At 43.0% G+C, this 24,365-nt stretch overlaps 1 protein-coding gene across 1 annotated transcript in view; it reads right to left on the minus strand.

Moving 5' to 3' along the window:
* Positions 1 to 24,365, minus strand: part of DNAH7 (dynein axonemal heavy chain 7) — a 368,896-nt gene that overhangs the window by 328,358 nt on the left and 16,173 nt on the right. Inside the window, exons 3-4 of the mRNA XM_082262147.1 lie at positions 10,683 to 10,761; positions 43 to 267 (exon numbers count right to left, since the gene is read on the minus strand). Of these exons, the coding sequence (XP_082118273.1) occupies positions 43 to 267; positions 10,683 to 10,761 (304 nt within the window). The remainder of the gene's footprint in view (positions 1 to 42; positions 268 to 10,682; positions 10,762 to 24,365) is intronic.

Genomic DNA, 24,365 nt, shown 5'->3' on the forward strand with positions numbered 1-24,365 from the left:
GGTAAGCAGTGCATTGTGGAAGCTGAGAATATGTTTGCTAACCTTCAGTCCATCTTGATACTCTTTGGACTTTTCATCCATTATCTTTCTGTGATCTTCAAAGATTGCACCCATGCGGTCATGCCACTGAAAAGTGTTGTTGTTTAGACGAATATCAGCAGGGGACAGAGTGACGTAATCTACAAGGAAAGTCAGACGGTTTTTGGATTCTACTAGTTTTCTTTCCAAATCTAGCATGTCTTGAGCTTCAACGTTCTTGATGTATTCCTGTTTTAAAAAATGCATTAATGAATAAATTTGCAACTGCTCCAGTTAAAACATATAGCCCTTTTTCAAAGAACAACAAAGACATTACAAATGTCACTTTCTCCTATATATGTTGAATGTGGGTATTTGTAGTACAGGTGCTTGCACACAACATATTTGGATTTATATGTTCATTTTATCTATGCGCCACAAGAAAACGTTAAACAGAGCCACTGCTGCCATGACACATAGACACTGATTTATAAAACTGGAGAAAAGAAAATATTTAAAGAGGAGTTTTTAACTATCAGGACCATCAGCAGTCAATCAAGAATCATGTTTACCTTTGCCATAAATTGAAAGGCGAGACTTGATTGGTTATTATCATAGTATATATTAACTTTTTGTTCCAATTTTTTTCTCTTCAGCTTTTGAACACCAGCCCTAAACTGAGAACATTTCAGAAAGGACCTTCCCTTCTTGTAGTAGGTATGTGACCAGGGTCTCAACTATGCTACCTGTCCTGTGCTACCTTTTTCATCTTCCTGCACAAAATAAAAAGATAAGCACAGCCCTGAACCGATTCAGAGTCTGCACCAAAGCACACTTTCCATCCCTTTATACGGATATGGCTTAATTGCTGTGGGTAGCAGCTACGTGAGCAGAGAGCAAATTGCTTTGGATAATTTGAAAAGGTAGAATGTTAATAGCTTATTTTTACAAATTTCTACCTCACACTATCTGTTCACATTAACATATGAACAGAAGCAAAGCCGAAAATTTTATACTAACCTGACAGTAATTTTCCTTTCCTGATGCATAAGCATGACAGCATACACGTATGGGTATAAGGTCCGCCCCTTATACCCATTTTTGGCATTTTCCTGATACTTGTGGCAAATATAAAATATTCCATGGACTCAACATGCCTCTCAGCAAATTGCTTGGAGTGTCTACTTTCCAAAATGGGGTTATCTGGGGGGGGGGGGTTTGTGCTATCTTGACATTTCAGGGCCTCCAAAACTGTAATAGGTAGTGAGGAAGTAAAATAAGCAATTCACGCCCTTAGAAAACCTAAGGGCAGTGATTGGTTTTCGAGGACCCGTACACAGTTCGGCTCCCAAAAAGTCTCACACATGTGGTATCCCAGTACTCAGGAGAAGAAGCAGAATGTATTGTGGGGTGTCATTCCACATATATCCATGGTACTTTTTTTTAAATGTAATGCACAAATACGCTATATATTGCCCAGTTGTTTGTTAAAATATAAAAGATGATCTTATGCCGAGTACATGGATACCAAACATGACATGCTTTAAAAACTACGTACATTTTTAAAAGCCTTTACAGGTTATTACATTAGATTTACAGATGAGGTCTACTGCAAAAATTACTGCCCTCGATCTGACGTTGCGATACCTCACATGCATGCTGCAATTGCCAAACCGATGCTTGCGTTCGCCTTTGCGTGCAAACACGGGGGGACAGGGGTGTTTGAGCTTTTTTTTTTCATTATTGGCTTAGTTTTTTTAGTTTATTTTGACACCTTTCACTTTAAATTTTCTATTTTTTTAAATCATTTTTATTGTTATCATAGGGAATTTAAATATTCCCTATGATAGCAATAAGTAGTGACAGGTACTCTTTTTTTTAAAAATTGGGGTCTATTGGACTCTAGATCTCTCCTCCGCCCTTAAAGCATCTGACCACACTATGATTGCTGTGATAAGATGCTTTCCCAATGGTGCTGTTTATATCTGGCGAAACCAAATTAATCAAATGCTCGTAGCTTCCGGTATGTTAGGCCATAGAGATGATTGGAGCCATTCTGGTCTCCAATCAGCTCTATGGTCAGCTGACAGAACCACCGGCTGCAGTGTCGGGTTACCTGGTGGGACAGGGGAGCCAAGAAAGCTGTGGAAGGCGGCGGGAGGGGAGTCCCCTCCCACTGCTTGTAAAAGCAGTCAAGCTGCTAATTATCTGCTAGGATTGCTTTTACATGAAAGCTGACCGCTGGCTGTAAAAACGATACCAGAAAGTGTGTGGTATGCCCACCATTAGACCTCCCAGCATCCACTCACTTTTAATGATGGGCATACAATATTGTTTTTTTTTTCATTCAGCCCATGGGCTGAAGAAAAAAAATGCACATAGATTCCTCCATTCACATCGATTGACGTGGATGAAGAAATCGCTGCCAAGAAAAATGTTAAAAAAAATATGGCGAAGCATAGGGGAGATCCACCCTCTGTCCACCCCATCCCCCTATGCTTTGCCATATATGCTCTTTTAAACTGCGGTGGTGAAATCACCTCCTGCATCGCTACAATCATTGATTACGTATATGGTGAGAGCAAACCTTGTTGCTGTCATAATAAACAAATCAGTGCTGCAGCTGATGGGCGTACCTGCAAAGGAAACAATGGTTAACAATAAAACACAGTAACAATAAAACATAAAACAGTATAACAGTATATTATAAAGTACAGTAAAAAGTATAAAGAGTAGTAGAGTATAAACAGAAAATTAACTTAATAAAAACAACTGTTTTTTGATTTTTTATTTATTTATTTATTTTTTTTGCAATTTTTTTTTTTTTTTACACTTTTTTTTAACTGTAAAAAAAAACTGTTCCAGGCTAGGGTCTCTCAAAATGCGATAGCCAACATCTTTCCAGACCCTGTGTGAAAAGTGTACCCTAAACTGTTCCCTGCTGTACCCTATACTAGTACTCTACGTGTGTGTGGTACCGACGGAAACAGTCCCCGATGCAATGACCAGGTTGGCCAGGACAGGAGGGACAAAAATAGCGGGAGTCACGCCTAAATCCACACCTAAATTTCCTACAGGCACGACATCTTCTTTGGGGTGCTCTTTGGGTAGGGGTACTAGGGAGGACATCCGGAAAATGCCTCCCATGCAGCTGGCTCACTGCATCTGGATTGTGAATTTGGGCCACAGCACCTTCTGGATATAGAAGGGCTGTGATGATCTCTTCCTGGAATTTTAGGAAGGATCCACTTCTTCCTGACACTTTGTATAGCACATAAGCGTTCAACAGAGCCAATTTGAATAGATATACAGACACTTTTTTGTACCAGAGTCTGGCCTTATGGGCAATTAAGTACAGCGCCATCATCTGGTCATTGAAGTCCATCCCTCCCATGTTAAGGTTGTAATCGTGGACACAGGGGGGCTCCTCAATAACACCAGTCGCCGTTGCCATTTGGACTGTTGTATCTGCGTGAATGGAGAACAGAACGAAAACATTCCCTGTGTCCCTTCACTTCACTGCAAGCAATTTATCAGACTTCAAGCAGGCTCTCTCCCCCCGTCTACATCGGGTATTTACAAGCAGTTGGGGGAAGCCCCGGTGATTAGGTAGCACTGTGCCACATGCCCAAATAGCAAAATCAAAAAGGTGTCTAAAAGGTGGCACGCTTGTATAGAAGTTGTCCACATATAAATGGTATCCCTTTCCGAATAAGGGTGACACCAAGTCCCAAACAATCTTGCCACTGCTCCCCATGTAGTCTGGGCAGTAAAGGGGCTCCACATTGCTATCTTTTCCCTCGTAAACCCGGAAACTACATGTATAGCCTGTTGCCCTGACACAGAGCTTATACATCTTGAACCCATATCTGGAACGCTTGCTGGGGAGAAACTGTTTGAAAGCAAGGCAGCCAAAAAATGTATTCAGGGACTCATCAACGCAGACAGCTTGTTGGGGCATATACAAAGCTGCAAACTTCTAGTTGAAGTGGTTTACAAGGGCCTGAATTTTGTGGAGCCGGTCATATCCAGGGTCACCCCTAGGATGACAGAGTTCATTGTCACTGAAGTGCATGAACCGCAAGATTTGCTCATATCTATTCCTGGCCATGGCAGCAGGGAATATGGGTATATGGTGAATTGGGTCAGTGGACCAATATGACCACAACTCACTCTTTTTAGTAATGCCCATGAGGAGGGATAATCCCAGAAAAGTTTTAAATTCGGAAACCCGTGATTTGTTTCCATGCAAATTCTCTGGCAAGGATAAAATTTGGACCTGCAACTAAGACTTGGTCGGCATTTGGTCTACAACAGATCTGTAAAGATCTTCTGTGAAAAACAGCTCATAAAAATCAGGGGGAAGTAAAATTGGCTGTTTCCACCTGAATTTCCGGGTTGGCCAGTGAACGGGGGGTAAGTACGGACACTGCAGAAGTAGTGAGCTCCCAATTAGGATTTGCAAGCGCATCAGGAAGGACACTATGGGCTCTACGGGCTGTCTTTAAATTATTGGTGCCTGCGGGTCACTACTTGTGCTAGCCACTGCGCCAGCATGAACTGAACTTATGGGACTCTCCCCATCACCAAGTGTTACTGCAGTTCTAGTTTGTCTATGACCAGGATGTACTAGGCGGCTGGTGCTTGCCAGTTCACCAGAAGGTTGAGCGGCACTAGTACTGAGACTCTGCTGCATACAAGAACCCTGCTGTTGTTGCACCTTAGCAACAGAAGAACGGGGTCAGGTACGCCTGAACTTAGCAGGGACCACTACTTCGCCGTCAGAGCTATCTGTCAGGGTGCCGCTGCTGTCTACAGGTTTGAATACTTAGCCTGATTCTGACAGTGAGGCTTCCCCATCGCTCTCATCTGTCATGCTAAGCATGCTAAGCATCATGTAGGCCTCTTCACTAGTGTACCTCTTTTTGAACATTTTGGCCAATAAATTTATAGGTACCTAGTATGACTCACAGGTAAAAAGCACCTGGTTGTCAAGGACTGTTTGAACCGCTACCAAAAAATGTAACTGCTAGTGCTAACAGAGATTAGGCCTGATTTTGCTAATGCTGCGGTTTAGTGTGCTGTGTATTGGAAGTGACAGTAATTTGCTGATTCTGCACTTCTTGGGGGGGGGAGGGGCTAAACGCAGGTACTGGCAGGTGTCGGGGCTGATCCTGCTAACGCTGCATTTTGGGATTACTAAACTATTGGGGATGCTAGTATAGTTCTGCTCAGATCAAGGATATTGAGCCGTTCAGACACTATACTAATAATGGAGGTGTTTAGTGTGTGTGTGTCACTGGTAATCAAAGGGTTAAATTGTATTACTAAATATGTGGCAGGCAATCTGACGCTGTCCTGAATTGAGGCTAACTAACTGATGTCACCTGTGACACTAATACAGTGATCAGAAAAAAAGATCTGTACACTATAATAATGACACAGGGCAATGAAGGGGTTAACTGGGGGTGACCAGGGGGTTACATCTTTATTAGGGGTTATATGGTGGGGACAGTAAACCTATCTGGGACTGCTTTTAACTGCCACTAACTGCCTATCACACTGACTGAAGTCACAAGTGACATTAATACAGTGATAAGTAAATTGTCCGTATACTGTAATTAGTGTACACTGTGAAAGGGTTAACGGAGGGTGATCAAGAGGTTAAATCTTTATTGGGGGATATAGGGTGGGGACCCTAAACCTATTTGGGATTACCACTAACTGCCTCTTGCACTAAATTAAGTCACAAGTGACATTAATATAGTGATCAGTAAATTTTATCTGTATACTGTATAGTGTGCACTATAAAAGGGGAGTGAAAGGGTTAATTAGGGGTGATCAGGGGGTTAAAAGTGTGCCTATATGTATTGGTGTCAGTGTGCTGATTGTGTACTCACAGTAGATGATATCTCCTCTCACACTGGAACCAAAATGGACTCCAGGAGAGATTACCTCAGTTTACATTACACGGGCACAGGAGGTTCTTCTATTGGTCAGAACCGATCAATAGGTCCAGGCCAAAATACATTGGCCTAGACCTGATGATTGTTCGGTTCTGAACCGAATCAGAACATTGGGGGGTGGCGGGAGCCACCTAGCCCAGCGTGCGACCGCCGTACAGGTACAGCCAGCCTGTTCGTGCAGCCGAGCCAGCCTGCCACAATATATATACGGTGGGCGGTCAGCGACTAGTTAACTTTGTAATAGGCTAAAAAAATGTTTTTTAGTATATGGACCTAGTTGGTATCCTGTAAAAATAATTCTGGACCTATGAATTCTGCCCAAGAGCACGCTACCTGTCTGATAACGAGGGCTCTGCACTAGATTGATGGATTCATCTTTGCCCTATAAGCCCCCTAGGCTACTTTGACCCGAGATGATGCCATTGTCCCAGTGGACAAGGAAAGTCTTCTGATACTGCCAGGCCTGAAGAGGCCACTGTATGACCTTCTAGAGAAGGACCACTTCCATGTATTTTTTCCACGAGTCCACTACCCAAGCTTGTGGTGACTTAGACATTTCAGTTTGGATATGCTGGAGGGGCGATGTCCTGTTCCAGATGCAAGGATGCAGACCTTTGTGCTATGGTGCTGGAGAAGAAGAAACTAAAGCTTTATTGTTTGATAATGGTAGCAATAAGGTAGTTTACCACTTGATATCTGAAATCCTTCTCCCAGACGCGATAGCCTTAGGAAATACTGCTTTAGTGTCACGGAAAATATTGAGCAAGTCTTGCTCAGAAGAATGGAGAAGTGGGACAACCTTCCCAACACTAGTTCCACTGCAAGTTCCAGGGGGGGAAAAGAATGAATTTTGTAATTGGTTTACCAAGATGTGCGGAGGTCCTTGGATCTCAGGAAGTAAGGACCTGACCAAGACTTGACTACCACTTAATCCCTTATCTCGGCTTACTTGCAGACATCTTAATCTTTATAGTCGGGAGTAGAGGAATCCATTCTTAATTCTGCAAGGTTTCCAATGTTCTAGTAAACCTGACTTTTGTAGCGGAAAGGTGAGACCCCTAGATGAGCCTTCCATATTTGGTCTCCCAGCTGCTAGATCTAACTTGGATGAATTTGGATACACTTGGCTCCACTGTGTAAGGTCTGAAATCTCAGAAAGGAGAATAGAGGTTTTTGAGCCAAAGACTGTACGTGACACTGCAGCCTGCAAGGCCACCAGGACATTATTGCCCTTATCACAGCTGGATGAATACAGATCCTGAGGAGCAGCTTGGACACTACTGGGTCTGGTGCCTATATATGCTAACCTGCCGACCCAACTGGATGTTAGTAGATCCACTGCTTCAACTTCTGGGAAGCTCCTTCTTGCAGGAATAACTTCCATTCATGACCATTGAGGTTACTGTCAGGTTGAGATTCATTCAACTGCTTGTTGGTCTAGGGACACACTCTTGTCATTCAAGACTTTGTATCTTACAGTGTAAGACAGGAAGTTCTGGGAAGCCAGAACACAAAGAACGATGATATGAGACAGGTTCTACTGTTGGCAAACCCGAATGGGAGATACCTTTGACAAAAGTTTAACAACATTGTATTCCTTCTTGCCATGAAGATAGGAGATTACCATTACCGTCTGTTTGGTGCATAACTGAGGCCTCCTAGGCTGTGTTGCCCAAACGACTTCAATGCTTAGTAATTACTGCACCCCTGAGGTTAGCCACTTCGTCCTCCATTGGCATATGTCATTGACCCTGAGCTAGGAGGTCACTGAGGTGAATACCAAGAAAGTAAATAGATTGTGATAGGAAGCTGATGAAAGCTGGAAACTGGAAAGATTAACTAACTATCTTTAGCCACCACCAACAGGACTTGTCTCATATGTGGGATCATCTTCTCTGGAGTAGGAAGCTAATTTTCCATTACCTTAGAAGGTCAAATTATAATGATCTCAATCTTCCAGTGAGTCCAACCGACTGCATGGATTACTGCAGACTACTTCTCGATCATTTGATGGGATATGAACAGACGGGATAGAGTGAAGACTTGCCCCAAGTGAGAACCTAATACTGTCACCTTCTGTGAGGGCTATTCTCCTGAATGTCCAAAATGCCATTATTATAATGAGAGGAGTTGGCCTTCTCCAGCTGATGATCCGTCCAAATTTGATCTGTGTCTGAACCACTAGGACCTGCTAGGACCTGGAGGATGTTGAGCCACCCACAGGCTGTTGTCCAGTTATGAAACATGCTGCCCTTGCTTCCGCAAGATGGCAACTACTGGAAGCAATGTTCTGGAAAAATGTCTTGAGTATGTGGAAAGGACAAAGGTTGTTGAATGGACCTGAAGTAGAACTCTCAGAAGCATGGGTGAACTGAAAACGATTGTACACATCAGCTAGATCTAGAGAAAACTACAGCTGCTTTATCTGATGCTTTGAGTGATTGTTCTCAATAACTCCATATGAAGTTCTGGATTTTAATTCTTCGCTCCATTTCCAGCCTAAATCTGCTTTTTGACTAGGTACACTGGATAAATGGCTCACTGTTGGAACAAGATTTGGTAACATTTGCATAAAGCTTTAAAGCATAGTGGCAATTTGAGGAGTGGAAAGAAAATTCAAATGACTTCCCTACTGCGCTGGCCCCCCAAGCCTGAGCCTCCTCTGCGCAAATTTGTGATAATTCCTGCAAAAACACCTACTGGGCAAATTAGTACCTGAGCGTAAGTGACTAGAGGTCCACCTAGTCAGTTTGAACAGTGTCAAAACATCTGCCTTTTTGTTTACGGTTGCCTGATATGCATAGCATCTTGGCAGGTACGTCAGCTAACCACACTCCCCATACTGCCCAGGATGGTCCCTATTGTGATTTCTTTGAATGTATAGTGGTTTTCCTCAAGGCCAGAGAGGACCTGTCACTGTTGAAGGAACAAGTTGCCTCTTTTCCTTTGGGGAGTGGTGAAGGTATTAAGGGCTGGAAAGTTTTACCATCCATACTGCCCGCTCACTCTTTTTTTTTTTTTTTGAGGATAGTATACCTACCTGATCCTCACCCTAATGATCATGGCTGGTCTCTGGGTAAGCCCATACCTCAAGGGTATGAGCTGCAGGTTTGTGATCATAATAAATGCCTGTAAGTACTGGCTAGGTTATTAGCATTAATTCACTCTCAGATGCCGTCCACACATCCATCTGCAGACACTGAAGCAGCAAATGGACCTATATGCTATTATGAGTTAGGAATATTGATGTGTAATAGACAAATTAATTATGGCACTCTAAACGTAAGCAGAGCACTGAACTTTACCCCAGCATTGCGATATAACAGGTTAATGCATAACAATCATTAAACACATAGCAGCCCCTAACGTATAGCATCCATCAACGTTTACCAGTCAAAAGCAGGCATTAAACGCAAAGCAGCCATACAACGCATAGCAGTCATTAATACTGAAACATTTCTAGATCATAAGCAGCACAAGGAAGGATTCATATACCTCAGATCAAAAGCTATGGCAGGATAACCTACACTAGGCCACTGGTCTGCAAAGGTAAAAAAAAACAGCAAACCCAGGTATTAGAGCATTAAACAGTAATCTAACCTGCAGAGCCAGGCAGACTCAACTTTGCACTGCAACACCTGTATATCCGGCCATGCATTAGCAGTACTGCAGACAAAACAAAACCTGTGAGGCACTAATTAAATAAACAGAACTATAACAGCAAGTTACCCCACTTTGGCAGCCTGACATATTAACTGCATAGTAATCATGACAAACCATAACAGTCTATGGTTTAGCCTAACTACATGTGCAGCACACATCCTGAACTGGCTCTAAAGTGATGGGAGAGGCTTGATTCCTGAACAGATGGCCACCAATACACCCCCAGACAGCCGATTGGGTCTCCCGGTCGCTACAAAGTTATTTCAATGCCATTTTGCTGTTCCCTGTCGACCACAAATCTGACGGGCGCTATCCCCATCCACACATCCATCTGGAAACAGAAGCCTGCAGTACAGCCACAGTAAGTAGACAAGGAGCCATCCTTGAAGGGGGCAACCACCCTAACAACAATGGCAGCGTTTTGCAAGGGAAACAAAATATACACAGAGCGCCAGACTAACCAATAACGTGTGGGGCCATAACTTACCAGGGAGGAGAGACTGGATCAGTCTCAACAAACAACAAGGCAGAACTGTTTTACCTGCATCAAGAGACCAGTATCCTGCACCCCAGTACCTGGACCTGGGGGAGGCCTCCCTCATATAGGCTGTTTGCACCCGAACGGAGGGAGCTCTGTCAAAGGAGAGACACTGAACCTGTGCGGCTGGCCAGATAAATCTGACAAGGTGAGGGCAAAAATAAAAAATCTTCTTTCCATAGTTATAACCGGTTGAGCATTTGGGGAACAAAAAGAATGCCACCTTAGGGGAGGCGACTCATTTACATAGTATAACCAGTCCTGATTGGGTGAGGGGTGGAGCTTATACCCATATGTGTATGCTGTCATGCTTGTGTCAGGAAAAGTGGTAGAGTCTATGGGCAGAGCTGGGTGACAATATTTTGATGGCGTACATGGGAGAAATAATAGTATGTTTATTTTTTAAAATATTATCATTATGTTTTTAAAACAATAATATAAAATGGTATATCTGCATTCATTTCGTTTTTAATATTGTTATAACTTAATCTTCATACCTTTAGCTCCATGAGTTCCTGAGTATTTGGAGGAGTGCTTAGAGCTTTTTCAGCAATCTTCTCAAAGTCATTACACAACCTGAAAAAATTTGGTATGTAAAATGTTTTTTGAATTTAGGATTGCAAACACAAAAAAGAGAAGATAAAAAAAAAAATAAAGGAAGAGGTTAAGTTACTGGTATATTGCTTAGATAAACAGAGTGCATTGCATAGTAGCAGTAGTAGACACAAAGGGGTAGACTTACTAAAACTGTAAAGTGCAAAATCTGGTGCAGCTGTGCATGGTATCCAATCAGTTTCTAACTTCAGTTTGTTAAATTAAGCTTTCACCAAAAAAAAAAAAAAAACTTGAAGCCGATTAGTTTCTATGCAGAGCTGCGCCAGATTTTGCACACTCCAGCTTTAGTAAATCAACCCCAAAGTATCAAGTTTATTTTTACAAGGCAACTGACATCTTTAACTTAAAGTTGATTTGTAGCCAACCCCAGTAAAATTATATTTGCAGTATATTTGCCATTCTGAAGAACAACTATGTTGTAAAATACATTTACAGCTTACCTGATTAACGAATCAATCAACCGGTATAATTTACAAAATAAAGGTTAACACTTTAATCTGGTTTGTATATATCTAAAATTAAGAGTGAAAAACACAAGAACCTTGGAAAACATTTCCCATTCTTGCATGAGATTGTAAGCAAGAAGAGTGGGCTAGTTTGAGTAACAGATTATTTGTCCCTCTTTTCCTAAACTATTTAATTTTGGATGTTTGTGTGACACCAGTGGGTTGAGCTTCAATAGTTGGTGCAAACAAAGCAGATGTTATTAGGTAAACCTTGCATACCATTTAATATTCTTCTGAGGTACTACGGCGAGGGGCAAAGGAGAAGCTTTTTTTTTTATTACAGATTATGAGGAAAATAATTGCAATCAGACAAGATTTTCTACATTAATTGATCACTATTTCCCCAGATGAGCCTCACCAGGGGCATCTGCAGGTAGCTATCCAATATGACCTTGGATCATTGTCCAATTTGGAGGAAAACAGTTGTATTAAGAGACTGAGGTTTGTTTTACGGGCACCTTAAATAAAGTGCCCAGTGCTTTTGTATATATTTTCTTCATTAATTTGTTTCAGGACTAAAAAAATGTTTTATGTCTTATTATGTCAAACATGAATAACTGCATGGGAATACAAGGTATCATATTTACAATTCCAGCCAGCAGGTGGAGATTTAAGTGCATCTATGGTCAAAATTTAAAATCATATATTCACTTCTACATCGAATTTAAATGAATTCTATCCTATTAGTCTGAAGGATCTTGAGGTTTTAAAACTTTTTGAAGTTCGCTATAAATTTTCTTACTTAAATACTGTGACATATATTCCCCATGACCTATGAATATGCACTGCTGTGTCATACATTTCACGGAGCCTGCCTTCTGAATTACAGAGATCATTAGAGAAGCAGCCACTACAGGAACCGCTAAAGCAAGGTATCATGGGATATGTAGTCCTTAGAAATCAAAAGTAAACTAAATGAATCAGGAGAAGAAGAAGCAGCGAAACATGCAGGGAATCCAGGACATTGTGTAAAGAGATGGCCAGCAGACATGCAGCACACTTTTTTTTTTAAATAAGCTTAAGCTGGATTGCCAAAAATAACTATTGGTTGTATTGCTATTAAAATACTGATTATAGTTTTAAAATAAAAGTGCACGCTGTGACTACAGATCTACTGTAGGCTACTTTTCACATGATTGTATGATTGTATGATTAGCTGCGTAGGTGGGGAAAAAAAACCTATGGTTTATAGAACTCAATAGCTGGCTGCTTATGAAAATACTAAATATTACTGTGCAATATTTTATGTTTTCTTAATTCAAAAGAAGTAAAACTATTTATAAAAATGTTATTAATTTCAATAAAGTATAAACAATCAGGTAAATTGGGGTTACCTGACTTACGTGACTACTATTAACCTTCATCACTAGAAATGTTTGTAATATTTTTGGGTTCTAAGCTTCTGCAGAAAAACCATGCAGAATGATAGAAAAAGTAAAAAAAACCAAGTCAGAACTCTAGATGGTACCTTCTAACTAGCGATAAGCTAAAGTTCGGGCTAAACCCTGTTCGGCCTGAACCTGCAGAAAACGGTCACATGAATTCCCTGACCAACAGCCACACATAACAAAGGGGCAGGCATTCTGGTGAAATAATTAACCTAACATGGCCACGTGGTTAAAATAATTCAAAAATGTGAACAGCATCCCCGCCTCTGTTACATGCAGCTGCAGGGTAGGGAATACCCCAGTCACAGTTGATTGGGCATATAATAGTTTCCTGTGGCTTTGGGCTGAACTAAGTTTGGCCTAAACCTTAGTTCATCATCCTAACCTCTTTTATGAATCACCAACAAAGATTATAACAGCTTCAGTGCATGTATGGCCAACATTCAAAACACCAATATCCAAACACTTACACTACAGAAGTCCCTTTACCTATAGAAATATCTGAAAACCTGGTTTCTGACTTCAAACTAACCTATTACAGAACCCAAACACCCTCCCCTCAAAAAAATAAATAAATAAAAAAATTCTTTAATCTTCTACAAATCTACCACTAACTCTCCCCATTACTGGGACTTAAATCTCCCTATAAAGGCCTGTAATGAGCCTCTACAACACTCTCCAAAACATAACATTTTGTTAAATAAACCACTTAGGTAGGCCATAGATTATGTGAAATTGCTTGATTCCCCCATCAACACAGTCAATGTTGATGGGGGAATCCCTCACGTGGAGCTATTGTGTTCTCCCAGCAGGGACAGTGTGGTGGTGTGGTAATCGCAGGAGAATGCAATGATTACTGGTGAATCAAACCATTCCTGCTGAGATTCAAACTGAGATGGTAAAAAGTACTTGGGGATAACAATTACTGTCACCCAGTGGAAACAAGCTTTTAAAGCAAATCACCATCATTAAATCAGACACCAATATTGGGGTTGATTTATTAAGACATACAGACTGTTCACTTTGCAAAGTGCAGTTGCTCCAGAGCTTAGTAAATGAGGTTGTCAAGGTCTTACCTTGCCCTCCTGTTGGCAGCCATCTTGGACATGTGCAGACTGCTGCCTCTTATAGACTCTGATTGCATCATCACTTGCCTGCTGCCTGGGCGTCGCACAATGATGATGATGCTGCACACCTGACTTTATCTATCACCTGATGGGTTGCAGTCCTTGCCCTTGCGTTTTTGCTCCAAGGTGCATCTCTGCTAGCAGTCTTCTGTTCTCCATGTTCCTCCATGTATGACCTGGCTTGGGTGATGACTCTCCTGGCTCTTGACCCCGTATCGGCAGATGATCCTGCATCTGCAGAAGACCCAGCATTGGTAGACTACCCGCTTCTGGACTTGACCCTGGCTTGTTCCTGCTCTCACTTCCTCACTCTTGCTATTCGTTTATTGTTGTTTGCTCCAATAAACTGCTTTATTTTATCTGCATCCCTGTGTGGTCTGATTTCCTGGCACCCTGACAGAGGTAAAGCTTCACTTTGGAAAAAGTACCCAATCACGTGCAAGAAAAATAAAAAAAACAGCAATTTTGCTTACACATGATTGGATGATGGAAGTCAGCAGAGCTTTTGCTCATTTACTAAGTTCTGGAGCAACTGCACTTTCACAGTACAACTGAACTTTGCAAAGTGCACCCTATTTGCCTTTCTACCCCAAAAATCTTTAAGATGGAACCTGATACATTAAGTAAATACTCCCCCAAGTGTTGGAAAGAATATAATTTAGTAGGGGACTTTAGACAACAATTACTGAGTTCCAGTGGAAACAAGCTTTAAAAGCAAATCATAGACACCCCCATTGTAACGACAGCAAAAAAAAAAAAAAAACAACTCTCCTCCATAAATCTATAAGATGGTATCAGACACTGTACAAATTAAGCAAATACTCTAAAGGAAACTCATCCAAGTGTTGGAAAGAATATGAATAAGTAGGGCACCTTACACAAAATTTACTTTACTTACACAACAATTCATAGCCACCCAAATTGTGTCAACTACTGAGAAATCTCTCCCCTCAAAATCTTTAAGATGGTACCTGACATTGTAAAATTTAGGTAAATTCTACAGGAAACTATCAAGGGTTGGAAAGAATATGATTAAAGTAGAACTATAGGCAAAATTTTTATTTTTCATTTTGGATAGAGTAAGGGAGGGTTATAACCCCTGTAATATTTTTGCCATCTGTATCCCAATGGGGAGATTTAGTGTACAGTACCTTCAATGCCTGTCTCTTAGCCAAAGAGAGAGGAAATACCTGGAAATTAAAGGGAATCCCTTGCCATTGGAAGCTTTCAGCTCTATTACTTTTCTGGAGATAACCTAAATTTGGGATTTTCTTTTACTTACACTTTCAGTGATAATAGTAAAAAGGACAAACAGAGAGTGAATCTCCTCAATGGGGCAACAGACATCAATATAAAATATTAATAGGTGTTTTAATCTATCTCCACTCTGTCCAAAACTAAAAAAAAAAGAAATTTTGCCTTTAGTTTTACTTTAACTACAGCACCTGATACATACAATTTGGCCCTTCCCTTCCCTTAGTATATTAATAGTTAATAGCGCATATTTTGATAGTAAAGTAAAACCTTAGATTGAGAGTAACTTGGTCTGAGAGTGTTTTGCAAGGCAAGTAACCTTTGTTATTATAAATTGTGACTTGATAAACGAGTGATGTCTTTAATACAAGTAGCGTCACATCACAACTGAGTATAAAACAGAAGAGACGCACCTCTAAGTGTAGCGATATGGTTACATTTATTGAAGGTACAACATTTAGCAACTCACACAGTTGATGATTAAAAGAGGCACATCTAAGTATGCAGACATCAAGGGTAAAGTGGTCTACATAGACCATCCTCCACACAGCCATCAACTTCATCTGTTCCATGTTACACTCCACGAGCGCATTAGGCCTCACTTTCAGATCGCTCTACTGCAGGGTAGTCTTCCGCGTCACGATTGCAGAGTGACAGGAGTGAGAGCCAGCAGTGCGGAGGATGGTCTATGTAGACCGCTTTACCCCAGATGCCTGCATACATAGATGTGCCTCGTTCAATTATTTGCTAAATGTTGAACCTTCATTAAATGTAATCATATTGCTACACTTAGAGGTGCCTCTCTGCTCTTTTATAATCTGTAGCTCCTGCTGGATTTTGCTTCGTATCCCCTTGTGAAGACTGTCATTTGTGGATGGATATTTTATGGTTACATAACCTATGACATTGCTATAATCTTTTTATATGGACTATAAACTGAATGGTTGTGGAATGAATAATCTCAGTTTCCATTATTTGTTGTGGGGAAATTCGCTTTGATATAAGAGTGCTTTGGATTAAAAGCATGTTTCCAGAATTAATTATGCTAGCAATCAAAGGTTTTACTGTAGATAAATTTACAATTTCCACAAACTGGAAAGATCTACAGGCACCCATATCATCTATCCTACCTAACAAAGTAGATACTCCTTATAAATAAAGGAAAATTGTTGTACGAAAAAGACAACCTTAGGCAGTTCTGCCTCCAATAGAGCGCTTGGGGTTGATTTACTAAAACTGGAGAGTACAAAATCTGGTGAAGCTCTGCATAGAAACCAACCAGCTTCCAGGTTGTTTTTTTTTTTTGCTGAAGTTAGAAACCAACTGCACCAGATTTAATATAGTATACACAGATATAGGATGTTGAAAGCACCCATATTTACCTACTCTAAACTACCCAGAAAGAACTAGCTCTAAGCCCACACTAGTGTGGCTTTGAAAACGTGCTACTTCAGTGCGATTTCAAAGCCACACAGTGCGATTTGCACTGCTAATTTCATTAACTTCATGCAACAGAAGTCTATGCAAGTTGGGGGCGCATGCGCGGCGCGATGCTGGACGGAAGCTAGGCATTTAGCTCCGCCGGAGGGGACAGGGAGAGACGGCTTCCACGGGCTTTTTAATCCCAATTTTGATCCGCAAACACCTTGCACCCCCGTAGGAGACAGTCGTGCATGCCGTCGACCGGGAAGAGACAGCGAGGCCGCCCTCCTAAGCATTCCCTGACCACGTACCTGATCCGGGCCAAGGAAACATCTAAGATGACCCAAGATGGCGCCGCACCATCTCCCGCGCCGGAGCCGGATCCTACCTCTCCATCACCCACGCCGGCCACATCGGTGACCCACACGACTAATCATGAGGCTAATCGTGAGTACTCTCCATCGGTCACAAAGGCCGACTTGGATGCAGGCTTCGCCGCGATTTATGAAAAGTTAGCAGAAAAGTTCCAGACAGCGATAGACAAATCCACAAACACATTAACTGCTGAGATAGCGTCTTTGGGGGGGCGCACCGATCTGCTTGAGGCCAAACATGACGAGCTTGCGATAGCCCACAACGATCTGCGGAAGGATTTTGAACAACTTTCCGATAACTACTCGATCTTACAATCCCAGGTCGAGGACCTAGACAATCGGAATCGCAGAAACAATCTGCGTCTTAGGGGTCTCCCTGAAACCATAACAGATTTAATGCCTGCAGTGCTCAAGTTGTTTGGAGACCTTCTGCCAGATAAACCAGCCTCAGCATTTACATGCGATAGAATCCACAGAGCTCTTCGGCCAAAACCTCCCCCGGATAAGCCACCAAGGGACGTTGTCATGTGCCTTAAGGATTTTCTGACAAAGGAAGACATCCTTCGAGCCTCTAGGAATACTCCTAACATAATCTATGAGGGCACAAGGATCCAGATATACCCGGACATTTCCCAAGCTACCTTGGATAAAAGACGCAGAATGAAAGAAGTCACGTCTGTCCTGCAGGCTGCCAGGATCCGTTACAGATGGGGGTTCCCATTTAAGTTATCAGTAGTGTTGAGCGAACACGGACTGTATTATTCGTGTTCGTACCGAATAATTGGATTTTTTTTACCCGAACACGGACACGGACACTTTACTGTATGTTCGGGTAAAAATCCGTGTTCGGTCGTTTTATTTCCGGGTTTTGCATGCTTTGGCGCTCTTTTCATGGCGGGCTTTCAACAGCCAATCAACAATCGTTTAACTGGTGTGCCTTAAGCCATCCCAGCCATGCCTGCAAATGTCTTAGTAGCTGTGATTGGCCGTCTGAAGCATGTGACCAAGTCTTTATAAGTTCGAGGCAGCCGCCGCAGCAGCGTCATTCTGCTGCTTAGCTAAGGGACAGAGCACACATCAATGTGCTGGCTGCTGATTAGGGAAAGATAGGCAGGAAAAAACCATTTGTGTCCGGATAGAATTGAGGGACAGGTCGGAGTGTTTAGGCAGGGCGAGTTGTAGGCATTTTAGGGATAGAGTCTGCTGAATTATAGGGTCAGTGTCTTCTACAAACTACAATCGATATTGCTGTGTGGGGGGTGGGGTGAATCTGCACTCAATCCTGATCTACGATCTCTTCTCAATCCTGTTAGGGACAGAGTCTGCTTAATTTTAGGGAAACTGTGTTCTACAAACTACAATCGATATTGCTGTGTGGTGTGGGATTGGAGATAGGCAGGTGTCAGTGATCCACATCCATTTTTCTGTGTGTGAGCTGCAGTGAACACAATCTTTTTGGGCTGCAGTGAACACAATCTTTTTGGGCTGCAGTGAACACAATCTTTTTGGGCTGCAGTGAACACAATCTTTTTGGGGTGCAGTGAGCAAAATCTTTTTGGGGTGCAGTGAACACAATCCTTTTTGGTGTGCAGTGAACACAATCTTTGTGGGGTGCAGTGAACAAAATCCTTTGTGGGGTGCAGTGAACACAATCTTTTTGGGGTGCAGTGAACAAAATCCTTTTTGGGGTGCAGTGAACAACATCCTTTTTGGGGTGCAGTGAACACAATCTTTTTGGGGTGCAGTGAACAAAATCCTTTGTGGGGTGCAGTGAACACAATCTTTTTGGGGTGCAGTGAACACAATCTTTTTGGGGTGGAGTGAACAACATCCTTTTTGGGGTGCAGTGAACAAAATCCTTTTTGGGGTGCAGTGAACAAAATCATTTTTGGGGTGCAGTGAACACAATCTTTTTGGGGTGCAGTGAACACAATCTTTGTGGGGTGCAGTGAACACAATCTTTTTGGGGTGGAGTGAACAACATCCTTTTTGGGGTGCAGTGAACAACATCCTTTTTGGTATGCAGTGAACACAATCTTTTTGGGGTGCAGTGAACACAATCTTTGTGGGGTACAGTGAACAGAATCTTTGTGGGGTGCAGTGAACACAATCTTTGGGGGGTACAGTGAACACAATCTTTTTGGGGTGCAGTGAACACAATCTTTGTGGGGTGCAGTGAACACAATCTTTTTGGGGTGGAGTGAACAAAATCATTTTTGGGGTGCAGTGAACAACATCCTTTTTGGGGTGCAGTGATCAAAATCCTTTTTGGGGTGCAGTGAACACAATCTTTTTGGGGTGCAGTGAACAAAATCCTTTGTGGGGTGCAGTGAACAGAATCTTTGTGGGGTGCAGTGAACACAATCTTTGGGGGGGTACAGTGAACACAATCTTTTTGGGGTGCAGTGAACACAATCTTTGTGGGGTACAGTGAACAGAATCTTTGTGGGGTGCAGTGAACACAATCTTTGGGGGGTACAGTGAACACAATCTTTTTGGGGTGCAGTGAACACAATCTTTGGGGGGTACAGTGAACACAATCTTTTTGGGGTGCAGTGAACACAATCTTTGTGGGGTGCAGTGAACACAATCTTTGGGGGGGTACAGTGAACACAATCTTTTTGGGGTGCAGTGAACAACATCCTTTTAGGGTGCAGTGAACACAATCTTTGTGGGGTGCAGTGAACAACATCCTTTTAGGGTGCAGTGAACACAATCTTTGTGGGGTACAGTGAACAGAATCTTTGTGGGGTGCAGTGAACACAATCTTTGGGGGGTACAGTGAACACAATCTTTGTGAGGTGCAGTGAACACAATCTTTGTGGGGTGCAGTGAACACAATCATTGTGGGGTGCAGTGAACTCAATCTTTGTGGGGTACAGTGAACACAATCTCATACTTCTGAAGATTTGAGGGTGCTGCCTGTTCCATACTCCCCCTACTCCTCATCTAGCCTTTTAGGGGTACAAACAATAGTAATTGGGGCCTAGTGTGGTTGTGTACGTGTGATATACATACACTTTTTTTGGATCATATTTTCTATTCCGCTATTTAATCAAAAACCTTTGGGGATCAGTTAAATTGGGGGATAGTCTGTGTTGGTACGTGTGAGAGAGATCCACCTTTCCAAGTTGTTGGGGTTCATCTCATACTTCTGAAGGTTTGAGGGTGCTGCCTGTTCCATACTCCCCCTACTCCTAGCCTTTTAGGGGTACAAACAATAGTAATTGGGGCCTAGTGTGGTTGTGTACGTGTGATATACATACACTTTTTTTGGATCATATTTTCTATTCCGCTATTTAATCAAAAACCTTTGGGGATCAGTTAAATTGGGGGATAGTCTGTGTTGGTACGTGTGAGAGAGATCCACCTTTCCAAGTTGTTGGGGTTCATCTCATACTTCTGAAGGTTTGAGGGTGCTGCCTGTTCCATACCCCCCCTACTCCTCATCTAGCCTTTTAGGGGTACAAACAATAGTAATTGGGGCCTAGTGTGGTTGTGTACGTGTGATATACATACACTTTTTTTGGATCATATTTTCTATTCCGCTATTTAATCAAAAACCTTTGGGGATCAGTTAAATTGGGGGATAGTCTGTGTTGGTACGTGTGAGAGAGATCCACCTTTCCAAGTTGTTGGGGTTCATCTCATACTTCTGAAGGTTTGAGGGTGCTGCCTGTTCCATACCCCCCCTACTCCTCATCTAGCCTTTTAGGGGTACAAACAATAGTAATTGGGGCCTAGTGTGGTTGTGTACGTGTGATATACATACACTTTTTTTGGATCATATTTTCTATTCCGCTATTTAATCAAAAACCTTTGGGGATCAGTTAAATTGGGGGATAGTCTGTGTTGGTACGTGTGAGAGAGATCCACCTTTCCAAGTTGTTGGGGTTCATCTCATACTTCTGAAGGTTTGAGGGTGCTGCCTGTTCCATACCCCCCCTACTCCTCATCTAGCCTTTTAGGGGTACAAACAATAGTAATTGGGGCCTAGTGTGGTTGTGTACGTGTGATATACATACACTTTTTTTTGATCATATTTTCTATTCCGCTATTTAATCAAAAACCTTTGGGGATCAGTTAAATTGGGGGATAGTCTGTGTTGGTACGTGTGAGAGAGATCCACCTTTCCAAGTTGTTGGGGTTCATCTCATACTTCTGAAGGTTTGAGGGTGCTGCCTGTTCCATACCCCCCCTACTCCTCATCTAGCCTTTTAGGGGTACAAACAATAGTAATTGGGGCCTAGTGTGGTTGTGTACGTGTGATATACATACACTTTTTTTGGATCATATTTTCTATTCCGCTATTTAATCAAAAACCTTTGGGGATCAGTTAAATTGGGGGATAGTCTGTGTTGGTACGTGTGAGAGAGATCCACCTTTCCAAGTTGTTGGGGTTCATCTCATACTTCTGAAGGTTTGAGGGTGCTGCCTGTTCCATACTCCCCCTACTCCTCATCTAGCCTTTTAGGGGTACAAACAATAGTAATTGGGGCCCAGTGTGGTTGTGTACGTGTGATATACATACACTTTTTTTGGATCATATTTTCTATTCCGCTATTTAATCAAAAACCTTTGGGGATCAGTTAAATTGGGGGATAGTCTGTGTTGGTACGTGTGAGAGAGATCCACCTTTCCAAGTTGTTGGGGTTCATCTCATACTTCTGAAGGTTTGAGGGTGCTACCTGTTCCACACTCCCCCTACTCCTAGCCTTTTAGGGGTACAAACAATAGTAATTGGGGCCTAGTGTGGTTGTGTACGTGTGATATACATACACTTTTTTTGGATCATATTTTCTATTCCGCTATTTAATCAAAAACCTTTGGGGATCAGTTAAATTGGGGGATAGTCTGTGTTGGTACGTGTGAGAGAGATCCACCTTTCCAAGTTGTTGGGGTTCATCTCATACTTCTGAAGGTTTGAGGGTGCTGCCTGTTCCATACTCCCCCTACTCCTCATCTAGCCTTTTAGGGGTACAAACAATAGTAATTGGGGCCCAGTGTGGTTGTGTACGTGTGATATACATACACTTTTTTTGGATCATATTTTCTATTCCGCTATTTAATCAAAAACCTTTGGGGATCAGTTAAATTGGGGGATAGTCTGTGTTGGTACGTGTGAGAGAGATCCACCTTTCCAAGTTGTTGGGGTTCATCTCATACTTCTGAAGGTTTGAGGGTGCTGCCTGTTCCATACCCCCCCTACTCCTCATCTAGCCTTTTAGGGGTACAAACAATAGTAATTGGGGCCTAGTGTGGTTGTGTACGTGTGATATACATACACTTTTTTTGGATCATATTTTCTATTCCGCTATTTAATCAAAAACCTTTGGGGATCAGTTAAATTGGGGGATAGTCTGTGTTGGTACGTGTGAGAGAGATCCACCTTTCCAAGTTGTTGGGGTTCATCTCATACTTCTGAAGGTTTGAGGGTGCTGCCTGTTCCATACCCCCCCTACTCCTCATCTAGCCTTTTAGGGGTACAAACAATAGTAATTGGGGCCTAGTGTGGTTGTGTACGTGTGATATACATACACTTTTTTTGGATCATATTTTCTATTCCGCTATTTAATCAAAAACCTTTGGGGATCAGTTAAATTGGGGGATAGTCTGTGTTGGTACGTGTGAGAGAGATCCACCTTTCCAAGTTGTTGGGGTTCATCTCATACTTCTGAAGGTTTGAGGGTGCTGCCTGTTCCATACTCCCCCTACTCCTCATCTAGCCTTTTAGGGGTACAAACAATAGTAATTGGGGCCCAGTGTGGTTGTGTACGTGTGATATACATACACTTTTTTTGGATCATATTTTCTATTCCGCTATTTAATTTAACTGGGCCTCCATGCGAGACCTGTGTGCCTTGTTGCGCTGTTTTGAGTACTCCACCAACATGGCCAGTGGCAATGACGCCGTTCTCAGCTTAACTATCCCACTTCTATGCCTCCTTGAAAAAACAATTCGGGCGATGATGGAAGAGGATGTGGCACAGGATGAGGAGGAGGAGGAGGATGAAGAGGTAACATTTCCAAGGCTTTCAGGGCAGTCATTCGCAAGGGGCTCCGAGGGTGGGTTCCTGCACACGCAAACGCCAGGGACGCAATTGTCCAGCAGGGGCACAGTTCTGGAGGATGAGGAGGATGAGGAGGAGGAGGAGCTGGAGGAGGAGATGGAACCATGTTCACAGCAGGGTGGCACCCAGGCCAGCTCATGGCCATCACTGGTGCGTGGCTGGGGGGATACAGAGGACACGGACGATACACCTCCCACAGAGGACAGCCTTTCGTTGCCTCTGGGCAGCCTGGCACACATGAGCGATTACATGCTGCAGTGTCTCCACAACGACCGCCGAGTTGCCCACATTCTAACTTGTGCTGATTACTGGGTGGCCACGCTGCTGGATCCCCGTTACAAGGACAACGTACCGTCCTTAATTCACTCACTGGAGCGCGATCGCAAGATGCGCGAGTACAAGCGCACGCTGGTAGACGCCATGCTGCTGGCATTCCCATCTGACAGCGGGGCCACAGTGGAAGCACAAGGCAGAGGAGGAGGAGGAGGAGGTCGCCAACGCAACCAGGGCACCGCCAGCACCTCAGAAGGCAGGGTTAGCATGGCCGAAATGTGGAAAAGCTTTGTCAGCACGCCACAACAAACAGCAGCACCAGCAGCTCAGATGGAACGTCTTAGCAGGAGGCAGCATTTTACCAACATGGTGGAGCAGTATGTGTGCACACGCCTACATGTAGTGAATGACGGGTCTGCCCCCTTCAACTTCTGGGTCTCCAAATTGGGCACATGGCCTGAGCTTGCCCTTTACGCCTTGGAGGTGCTGGCGTGCCCTGCAGCCAGTGTATTATCTGAACGGGTATTTAGCACGGCTGGGGGCGTTATAACAGACAAGCGCAGCCGCCTGTCCAGAGACAATGTGGACAAGCTCACGTTCATTAAAATGAACCAGGCATGGATCCCACGGGACTTTTCCGTACCTTATGCAGAATAGCAATGGATACCGACCTTACCCACCCATTGTTCCATTTTTGCTCTTTCTCACTCTTTTGGGGTGTACCCTCATTTAAAATTTTTGAAAAGAAGCAGTGTTGGCTACCTCGTCCTCCTCCTCAGGGCCAGATTAATGTAGGGGCTATTGGAGCTGCAGCTCCAGGCCCCTACCTTTTATATAGGCCCCGGGTTGGCCATATTCACTGTTACCGCTCTTCTGTCACTTGTAAACACAGAAGTCTGGCTTCTATGCTCGCTTCCCCAGGCAGCACCCTCAGAACCTCCCCACACAGCGTGAAGGCCGGACAAGGAGGGACAGTTGGCGATGCATGGATGTGTTTATGGGCTTCAGAGACAGCATCCCATGTTGAATTAGGCATGCATGGCTGCACCCTTCCTCCTCTGGGTGCATGGCAAGGCACGGCCCTTAAGGCCCTTCAAAATCCTCAGCACCAAGCCCATGATGCTGTTAATCCGGCCCTGGTCCTCCTCCA

Source organism: Pelophylax lessonae (assembly GCF_965119305.1).
Source record: "Pelophylax lessonae genome assembly, chromosome: 6".
In the NCBI taxonomy this organism is placed as follows: Eukaryota; Metazoa; Chordata; class Amphibia; order Anura; family Ranidae; genus Pelophylax; species Pelophylax lessonae.